This window comes from Halyomorpha halys, unplaced genomic scaffold (assembly GCF_000696795.3).
Source record: "Halyomorpha halys isolate HHAL.00 unplaced genomic scaffold, Hhal_1.1 Scaffold1970.1, whole genome shotgun sequence".
Classification (NCBI taxonomy): domain Eukaryota; kingdom Metazoa; phylum Arthropoda; class Insecta; order Hemiptera; family Pentatomidae; genus Halyomorpha; species Halyomorpha halys.
In genome coordinates, this window is record NW_027111504.1 from 6,906 (window position 1) to 18,207 (window position 11,302).

Consider the following 11,302-nt stretch of genomic DNA (forward strand, 5'->3'; position numbering starts at 1 on the left):
CCTAAAAGAACACATAATGGCCCGACATACTGATGAGAAGCCTCATCACTGTCCTCATTGTGGGTATAAAGCTGTTCAAAAAGGTGTTTTGAAAAACCACATAATGGCCCGTCATACTGATGAGAAGCCTCATCAATGTCCTCATTGTGAATATAAATCAGTTACAAAATTTAATTTAAAAAACCACATAAAGGCCCGTCATACTCACGAGAAGCCTCATCAATGTCCTCATTGTGAATATAAATCAGTTACAAAAGGGAATTTAAAAGACCACATAATGGCTCATCATACTGATTAAAAACCTCATCAATATCCTCCAACACATAATAGCCTGTTATACTTATGAGAGGCCTCATTAATGTCCTCATTGTGAATATAAATCAGTTCGAAAAGATGATTTAAAAGAACACATAATGTTCCGTCATTCTAATGAGAAGTCACATCAATGTTCTCATTCTGGATGTAAAGCAGTTAAACCTAGTAATTTAAAAAAACACATAATGGTCCCTTACACTTGTGAAAAGTCTCATCAATGTCCTCATTGTGAATATAGATCTGTTCAAATAGGTAAATTAAAAAAACACATTGGCCCGTCATACTTATGCAAAGACTCATTAATATCCTCATTGTGAATGTAAATCAGTTAAAATAGATGCTTTTAATCAACATATAATGACCCATCACACTGCTCAGAAGCCAGTGTCAAGCCACCATTGTAGCTATAGAATAGTAAATATTGCTAAGTTAAAATCACATATAACGGCCTGTTATAGAAGACATATTTGCAATACTTGGATGTCTATTATCACATATTTTGGCACTTCATACTGGTGAGGAGTCTCATCACTGTCCTCATTGTGAACATAAATCAGTTAGAATAGATTATTTTAATCAACATATAATGGCCCATCACACTACTGAGAATCCTTATCAATGCTGTCATTGTGAATTGCAATTTAATTTCACATATAACAGTTTTTTTTATAGAAGTCAGCCTTATTGGGAAGCCATGGAAGCTTATAATCAGTTATAATGGCCTTCCATACAGTCAAAAAGCTCCTTCATTGTTCTCATTGTCAATACAAAGCAGTTCAAATATAGATAATAGCACATAAGCCTCACGAGATGTTTCATAAATTGACATTCATAAATCCTAATTCTATTTGTAAGCTATACGTTATAAGCAGTGTTTACAATAGCTAATATATTGATTATAGTTATGTTCATATGTTATGTTTGAATAACACACCTTTTGAATTCCTATGTTCTCATGAAGTTTAATGATTACATATGTTTTAAATGAAGTTTCTATTATGGTCAAATAACTTTTCACGGGTTTTCAAAGTCCCTTAGTGAGTTGTGTTAGTAAAAAACTGCCTATGGTTCTATAGTTTAATCATGAGCGGAAGGACCGTTCACCTGACCTATAATTTACAATTTGGGAATGTTTTAAAACTCATTATTTTCATCACAAAACAGAAACCTGGTCAAAGAATCAAACAGTTAAATGTCCATTAAAGCCTTACTTTTATAAAACCATCGACCTACTAAATTAATGAATTTAAAATAACAATTTTTGACGCAAATTTGATGATTTTAAAAGCATGTATTAGTGTAAGAATTTTATAAAAATATAGATATTTTTGTTCAATAATTTTAATTCAATGTATTTATATAGTGATATAAATATTTGACTACTAAAAATTGTTATTTTGTCTAAAAAATAAAGTAATATTTAAGAAATATTGGTTTTAGTATTCCTTTTTTTTATTTTTTTTTATTTATTGAAGGTGTTAATTAAAACTTTGATTGACGTCATTCATTATTAAATGTATTTTTTTAACTCTGTTCATTTTAGGAGTTAAGCTCATTTTTCTTTGGATCTTCGTAATAAGTTGTTTTCAAAGAACAAATTTCATAATTTAAAAATTATTTTGTTAATATTTTTAAAATATTATAAAATGAAAATATTTCTAATCCTATTTTTGTGAGAATTTTTTTTTAAAAAATGAATATTTAAGAAGGTGTGTTTAAGTGAGATTTAAAAATTCACTTTTTATCATATACAATTTGCTCTTTAGTAAACTGAAAGTATAGATTGTTGATCACAAGCCGTTTGTAACGTGTCAACTTACGACTTGTTTTGAAATTAGTAGTTGCTAAGCCTTTGTTATGTTTCACTACAGTAAGAATGTTTTATGTTATCTTACCGTAACAAATAAAACGGTAAACAATTTTTATTTCTGTCCACCACCCTCGCGTTCAACAGAGATCGGGTACCAGCCTCCTGGCTGGATGCTCCCAGTGCCACACTCTGAGCCGCTGACTTAGCTGGACATGCTTGCTTGGACAGGCTGAGCGGGGCAACGGTATTCGGCACATTGGACTCGGAGGCCGGATATCCCCTATGGACCCTAAGGATTAACATAAGACGGCATTCGCATTTGAGAGGGGCCACTACGAATTTACAAGAATGCCGTTTGGACTCAAAAATGCTGCCATAATCTTCCAGCGCCTAATGGACGAATTTTTAAGAGGAATTAACTAATCTGTATGTCAGATTTATAGCGATGATCTTCTAGTGTTCAGTAAGAACGAAGCCGAACATGTATAACATTTTCACAGCGTATTCCAGAGAATCAGGCACTTTGAGGTCAAATTATTGGGGGAGAAATCATCTTTAGGGCAGGAACAAATAATTTTTTTAGGCCATACAATTTCCAGGGAAGGAGTCAAACCCGATGCGGATAAACTTGCAGCAATACAGAAGATGTTAGTGCCTAGAGATTTAGTTCGGAGGAAGCTGTGAATACATTTTTACCGCAGATATGTGCCAGATATGGCTGAGTACCTCATCCCACTCAACAATCTTCTGAAAAAGATAGAAAGGTGATCATCACTCCAATGGTGGAAGACGGAGATCAGATACAGTGCGTTGGTACGAGAGTTCTTGGGAATAGTATGGGCTGTTGACCACTTTAGACCTTATGTGTTTTGCAGAAAGTTTAGTGTACACTCTGACCAAAAGCCTCTCGGCGTGGGTTGAAATGGGTGGTGAAGTTGAAGAAACCTTCAGCTAGGATTACGCATTGAAAGGAGCTCCTAGCACAATATAACATGGGCATAATATATAAACCAGGAAAAGAAAATGTGGTACCCAATTGGTTGTCTCAAGCAATTACAGTAAATGCAGTATAAGAGGAGGCCGCAGAACAGTCTAGGCAATTCCTGCGGGAGTGGATTTTGGAAGAGGAAGAAGAACAGAATGTGGTGGAGGAAGATGATAGGGAGGAATCTTCGTCTAACGGGAGCTCGGAGGAAGGAAGACCAGTAGATATTGAGGAATTGGAGGACATAATAAACGACAAGAGGCGGCAGATTGTAGACGAGGACTACTGGATTGCTCAAGTTGAGTGCAGCAAGTATGGGAGGATCAATATCACGACAATTTGGTCACAGCCAGGCGTGAAGAACAGCCAGATCTGTAGAACGTTGAACAATGCAACGAAGCCTGGAGAATAGTGTCACCTGTACGTTGGGAGTGTATCAATCATTTGGGAGAATCAATAATTTAGGAGAATATCAAGGGGCTATGGCGTGATGAACACATAGGAATAGACAGGATATTCGCCAGATACAAGCTGATGGTGAAGATCCTGCGGGAATACGAATGCCGGGGAGAAGTGAATGTCGCGTATTATCAGAGCAAAACAAATCACCGCGGTATCTCAGAAACACTACAAGCGTTAAAGAGAAGGTACTTTTGGTGGGGGATGAAGAAGACAATCGCAGAAATCGTAGAAAATTGCAAAGTTTGACTAAGCACGAAATATAACAGAAACCCACCAAAAGGGAAACAAGAAGAAACACATACCCCAGATGCACAGCTCAACGATCTGCAGATTGATACTTTTACATGGAGAGGATATAAATGGATAACCAAGAGAACTATCTTCAGCAAGGCGGCAATAGCGCACCAGGTGCAGGACTAACCGTCGGAAGGAGAGTGGCACCTCTCCAATTGTGGTTCCAATTCTACGGAGTTCCGGTGCCCATCGAAAATTCTTGTGTTCATTCGAGGTTTTAAAGTTTAGTAAAAGTTACATTGTAAGCTAACAGTGTACACACGCTAAAGCAAGACAACTTTAATCAATGGTCATTGTTTCTTATATCGAACATGCGAAAATGTTTTATTATTTCCCTCCCTGTTTGAGTTGGTGGGGGAAGATTTCCAAACAGTGAAAGATGAAATGTATAAACAATTTTGAGTGTCGATTAAGTTCAAAATCTTTCAACTTTAATAAACCTATTTAATTTTCCTCACATTTTTCGTGTTAGAATAAATGAAATAATATTAAAATCTTGTTTTCAAATTTAACAGAAAATCTGTTGTGTTAATAAATTGTTGAGAAAAAATGTCTTCTAATTTAAGTACTATATTTTTAGTACACGCCCCCTGACCTCATGCTTACCTTGTTCCGGGAATAATGGGCATATTAGATAGTTCCTTCCCCGGGTACTCTCCTGCTGCAAGGCATTTGCCGAATCAACGCCTAAACAAGATGAGACCTGCATCCAAGAGGGAAGTCTTCTTTTACTTTTAAAGTCTTCTTTCTTTTAGATACGAAGAATTGCACTTGATGAGCGGCAGGGAGCGCTGGCGTTCTAATGGAAACCTCTTGTACGTACAAAGTTTTAATGTTTTGTAAGGAGTATGTTGTATCCGATAATAACGATGTATTTCGTAAGCTCGTTCAAGTAGGACAATTTTATTCCTTGGACATTTTTTCTGTTTCGAAAAAAGAAACTGAGGCGTACTAAATCGTTTGGGGCCGGTGGATGTTTGTATTTATGTACATTTGTTTTTATCTTGTCCAATATCATAAATGAAATTCCTGTATTTGAAAACTTATCAATTTTTAATACAACAACATTTAACTTTTCGTCTGATCAAACAAATATAGGTGTTGGATAGGTGCGAACGTTTATTCATATTTTCTCTTTCGAAAGTTGACTAATATCTGAAACTATACTCCTTTTTTTAATTTTTATCCACTTCCTTAAAAAGAAGAGAAGAAAGTTAAAGAGTTCATTTTATGTTAAATCAACGTTTGTGCATTATGAGTGTTAACATCGCTAGAATTAGATATGATATAGTTGGTTCATTACTTTGAGCTAGTAAGCATAAATCTGATCTGATTTATTTATTTTTTAAATTATAGAGCCCACAATAGCTTTAACATTTTTAAGGTTCGTGCCTTGGAGACTGTTTTAGTCTTTATTAAGATGCGAAGATTTGATATTAGCCAGCGGCCGCACTACCAGTCTATAACAGTGCGTTAGGTTATATCGTTGTTGGTTAGCCATGGATGGAACTGGTAAGTGATTATTAGTTGTTTTCTTTGGCTTGAATGATATTTGTTAATAACTGTCCCCGCTATCTAACGGAGCACACAAATTATGGACCGATTTGAAAAGGTCCACTTCCTTTAATTTGTAATATGACAGAATGACATAAAGTGAATAATTTTACAGAATGGAATTAATAAAATAAAGTGATGAGAGAAGTGGAAAATAAAATGTATACATAGGTAATTGAATAACAGCTCTCCAACTTCTTCACACACCCAACTCACCCCTTCTAGAACTTCAGCATCTTTTATCATCCATTATTCTTCTATTCATTCTTGTTGTATTACTCTAACTTCTCTTAATATTTCCACGCCTGCTATGCCTAATTTGTCATTCTCATTTTTCAAAACTTCTTATCTTAATCTCCAATCTCATATAAATATCTTTGTTCTCTCTATAGGCGTCTGGCCCATAATATGGAACATCGTATTTTTTTACTCAAATACCGCTCAAACTCCAGTTTTCCTAAATCCATCAATAATTTCATCAACTAAATTTGTGTATCCAAACATCTTAATTATAAGTTATTTTCCGTTTCCTTTAAATTCCAAAAATTCCTCCTTAATTTAAAAATTCGAGAAATTATTGGAAAAATCTACCACCTCGACCATAAAATTTCATCTCTGACCCATAACCTCAAAACCAGTATAAACATACGCTTCTATAATCTTTGCACCACTATCTCCACCATTTTTACAACAAACCTGTCTACAAAAAAAATAACTTATCTTCTCAAAATTTAATAAAATTTATAAAATATCGCTAGCTTCTAAAATGTAAAAGGTGACGACAAATAGGTCCACAACATGCATCTACCGATATTCCACCCAACGTTCGAAATATTCTTAGGTTAGATCCAAATTTTTCTAGCCCCAACTCTTCATTAAAGATCATCCCAGAACTTATAACCGATCTAGAATATATTCACAATGGCCCCCTTATTCACCATTCCAATGACAAGAAAGAGTTATCCCGTATTCTATTAGCAACATTATTTCCAATCATCTCCTACATCCCCATTCCGATACTTGTAATTTTTCTCCTCAATTCTTTAAAGATATTTCTTTTACACTTTTTTTTTTTTAAAATGTCATCACGATATCATTATCACTAGAGCAGACAAAGGCAACATGACTGCCATCGTGGATATTCCAGATTACTATAACAAAATGGCTTTACTTTTATCTGACCTATCTACATATGCACCCACGCCACGGGACCTACGTAAGCCGTGGCAAGGAACCCCTTGTCCTCTAGTTCTCCTAGCAACTCATCGAATACTAGCTTCCACAGAGCTGCTCCTATGACCGAAACTTGCGGACATCCTCTTTCGATTTTTCTCTCGGCCTCGTAGTAGTTACCCCTGATCCTGACACTCCTGTTATTTAGGTAACTACCTACGAGGGAGTATTGATTACTGGGGGTATCGAGCTCATGCAAGCGCTGGAGTACACGGGGCCACCAAACGCTTTCGAAGGCAGATGAGATGTTAAAAATTATCAATAAGACATATTTCTCCGTACTCTCCTTTACGTCCCTACGCACTCTCAGCAGCGCATCCGTAGTTCCCTTGCCACGGGTCGAGTCGAACTGCCGTGGATGACTTGCAGCACTTAGGATGGTCTAAGGCTGTGGACGATCATGTACTCCAGGACCTTACTAGCTACTGGGAGGAAGCATATTGGTCGATAGAATTTAGGCGTTTCCTTATCCTTACGACCTTTCTTGTATAGTAATCTCAAGTCTGCGATCCTCCACTTGTTTAGAAAGTTATACCAGGCCATGTTGGCATAGACGGTAATGAGCAAGCTGACAAGTTGGCTAAACTTGGTTGTGCAGAGAACCAGCCTGTTCTACCACTTTCTTACAGAAGGGTGAAATCTCTTATTGTAAGGACAGAACAAGTGCTAGACACAAAGTTCAAGTGGAAGGAAAGAAGTGGGAGAGCCTACTGGATAAGGATAAACGAATCCCCGGCAATCTTAGCAGAGCTGAGAGAGTGGCCTGTTTTCGGCTAGAAACAGGACATGATCTGCTCCATCGAATTGGCATCGTAGACTCCCCGAAATGTCCTCTTTGCCACATGGGGGACATGTATGGGGACCATCTTTTGGCGTTTGTTGGTCTGGAGGATGTTGAGCGAGATGCGGACCAACTAAGAGGAAGAGTCAAATTGTATTGGGCTGCGAGAAGGAAAATGGCCACTTCCTGTGGCGTAGAAAAAAAAAAAAAAAACCTTGTTTAGAAAGTACCCCTTATCCAGACACTCATTGAATATATCCAATAGCTCTTCCTCGATATGAGGGGCACTGTTCTTGAGAATTGCAGCATCTATGCTATCTAGTCCTGGAGCCCTTCCTATCCTTTGTCAGTCCACAGCAAGACGAAGGTCCCACATATCCCATGGTGGACATAGGTCGGTACCTGGTGGGTATAACGTGGTGCGTCTAACCATTCCATCATCTGCACTATCCTGAGATGGATCATCGCCAGGGTATGTATAGTCTTTATACATCTGGGCAGCCTTCTCCAAAGTGATGCCTGGGCAACTCTCACTCTAATAGCCACCATCACTTGTAACGTCTTAAGCTTTCCCAGTGGCACCCTGTACGGGATACCCCAGGGATTCTTTTCTGATTCCTCAATGATAAATTCGTCCCAGGATTTCTTCTTCTGGTAACGCACTCCGTTTCGGTATACCCTATACCTATGCTTAGATTCTTCTCGTCGTTTCTGCACTCCTGGTACCTACGCCTGGATTTGTAGTATTCATTTTTTTTACTGCGTTAGAGCCGGCGTCCGCCATGGGACCAGACATACTCTCCTCCATCGGAGTAATACTCGGAGGGTAATACTCGGCGTTCGTAAGCATTGCCACTCTGTGATCAATCTCGGTCTCCTCATCTGTCGGGTCATCTCCTCCCATTCTCTGTCAGCCAGTATTCCCCGATAGGAAAACGCTCTCCAGATCGCCGATCGGGTCTTCACATACCTTTTCTACTTCTGGGGCAAGACCTTCCTCCTCCACCACACTGAAGACTATACTCGGTGGTCGGAGCATGTGTCGAACCGTAGGTTCCAGTCTGCAATACGCTTTGCTATGGGAACCGTGGCAAGTGCCACATCTATCCAACTCTGGCCCCGCGCTCCATCAAATGTGGACCAGAAGGCTCGTTCATAATAATCAGTTGACACCTCGCCACGCATTCTTCTACCACCCTACCTCTAACGTCTGTACGAACTGAACCTCAGGCCGTGCTCCAAGAATTGGTGTCGGAATAGACTATCGCGCTTTTATAGTTTAGCGTGACAGCCTCCACAGCAACTATATTATCCTCTAGATTGATATTTACATTCGCCTGTCGTGGCGGCATATATATGCTAAAACCAGAGGGAAGGCAACTCTGCCCCACCTGACATAACATGCTGCTTGATCTGCTGTGGTGAATTGCTTCAGTTCCATTACGTCGAGGGCAGGGTTAACGTCAACAATCGCTGCTCTAAGCCTCCTCTGGCCACTGCCTAGACCAACCGCCCTCGACGTATCTCCAAAACATCTGCCCACATTCTTTCGACAGCATTGCTTCTGAATCGCCAAGATGTAATCACTTCGGGCGAGAGTTTATAATTCGTTAGCGACCATTGGTCTCCGGCCCATATTGACCTGCAGGATTTGCAGCTTACGCATACCGGGCCTTCTTCGCCTACTTGACCATCATCTCTAGATGTACCGGGCATTCCATGCTGCCCGTACTTTGTCGGAGATCTTTCCATAAACTGCCTTTGGCAGTTCTGCAGCCTTACTCTTTTCTGGGCACTCCTTGACTTTGTGCCTTGTTCCCAGGTACCACCTGCACGATACGTCCTACGTGGATATTTTAGCAGGGTGTGGCGGATGGTCCTGCTCCACCATCCTCCGCTCTCAATGTCATCAGAGCGAGCCTCATTGCTTGGTGCACCTCTAGCACCTACGTATTAGTGAGTCCACCCCTCGCAGGGTCTTAACCACTCCCTCCTGTCTTTTTCATCTTTCGGCGTGTCTACAGGGATCTTACTCCAAAGATAATTGTCTAGATTGCTCTCGTTCCAGAAATTAGGTACCCCCTTATACCTGCTGGTATACTCGCTAGGACGCCAGTGAAAGTAAGCTTTTTTTCTCCTCTTCTTGTGGTGTTTCCAGTGTCTGGGTGGCCTTTTTTTTTCTTTTCTTCGTTCTTGAATCTTCCATGGCCATGATCCTACATCCTCCTGCATTACTCCATCAGAGCTTTCGTCAGTATCCATGTTCTTTCCCCTGCAGATTGGCGTCTTGCTGGATCTTTGTGGCATCGGGGCTGGTGATTTATACTTTTTACCCTCATATTTACTTTTTACCTTGTACTAATATTCCAGCATCCGGAATTTCCCCTTCTATTACCCGAGGGGTGACAGCTTTCTCCTTCTTCTCCAGAGTTCGTCTTTCGGATGTTTGCTGTAATCCTAGTCCAATTTCCTCTTCAGGTCACCAATTAGACACGACATTCCTTTGAGTGTAAGGGAGACCCACTCTTTTTTCCTTTTATCGTACACAGCTCCTATGGCGTCTCCTATATCCTCTGCCACCATAGGAGCTACAATCTGCGATACTTTTTTCCACACTATACGGTGAAGTTCGTCGGTATTTACAGTTTCTTAAACTATTTCAACGACTATCTCTGGGATTATGTCCCACTGGGCCTCCAACCCTGTTATAATATTGCATAGTTTCCTGGTCTGCATGTTAATATATTTCTGGCATTCAGCTGTGGTTTTTTCCTTTCTAAATACTTCCGGACCAGATCCTGTATTCTACTGGCTCATTCACTGAGCTTTTTTGCTTCTGGTGACTTTGGGGGGGGGTTCCTCCTCCTCACGTACTCTTTTTCTTCTTGATCTTCTGTGCTTCGGGCAGGTTTTACTATCTCTACTGTTAGGCCCTGAGTCTCTGTCCGCCTCACTGCCGCTTCCCGTCGGCCTTGGATTACCCTCCGCCATTTTCTATTCCCCATCAAGTTGGGATACAGATCATTACTATACATCCCCTCTCTTTCCAAAAACTCTTACGTTCTGCTATACCTAACCTTCGTATTGCTTTCAGACCTCACAACACACTATCTAATATTTACACTAAACTATAATACCCTATTCCTCCTCTACACCAATCGCATTTTGTATACCGTATCCCTTACTCCACCCTTATTTGTAACTCTGCTTATATAGACGAAAACAAAAACCTCTAAAAAAACCGTGTCAAACAACATAAATATTCTGTTTCCTCACATAATCATTCTGCCTCAAAACATTCGGAACATTCTCTTTCCTTAAATCATTCCTTCGATTTCGACAAAACGTCTATACTTACTGCAGTTCGTAACCATGACAAAAGGATCATCTGTGAAAGCCTCTATATATCTATATCCAATTAGAACCTTCTTCCGTCAATTAAAAAACCGACAAGTACAACTTATCATTAACATATTCACAAATAGTTCATATTCGCACTTATTAAAAAGTAGTTTTTATTATCTTCTATTTTTATTTATTTATTCATTCTATTTTCCGCCCACTTTGTTACGTATTATTTCACTCTTCAATCATTTTCCAACACATTTGTCGTCACCCTCTTCAATACGTTTCCTCTTTTAACTCATGCCACTTAGTTAAGTATTGGAAAAGCAAAATGTCAAAAAAGAGAAGAAGGAATAAGATGTAACACGTTTGAACTGCTGTAACATACTGGCTTTATTGGGTTCAGCACATCTTTATATGTACACATGAGCTGACAGAACTCCACCCCGCCAGTTTACGAACAATCCTCGTAAACCTATACTGTAGAATATAACATATATAGAAAAGATATGGAAAATTATTT

The 11,302-nt window shown here is 39.2% G+C and overlaps 1 protein-coding gene across 1 annotated transcript in view; it reads left to right on the forward strand.

Annotated features, from left to right (window-relative positions):
* LOC106690918 (zinc finger protein 845-like) overlaps positions 1–11,302 on the forward strand; it is a gene marked incomplete at its 5' end in the record, with an annotated part of 23,517 nt that overhangs the window by 1,240 nt on the left and 10,975 nt on the right. The window contains one exon of the mRNA XM_067049540.1: positions 385–567. Coding sequence (XP_066905641.1) covers positions 385–567 — 183 coding nt within the window. The remainder of the gene's footprint in view (positions 1–384; positions 568–11,302) is intronic.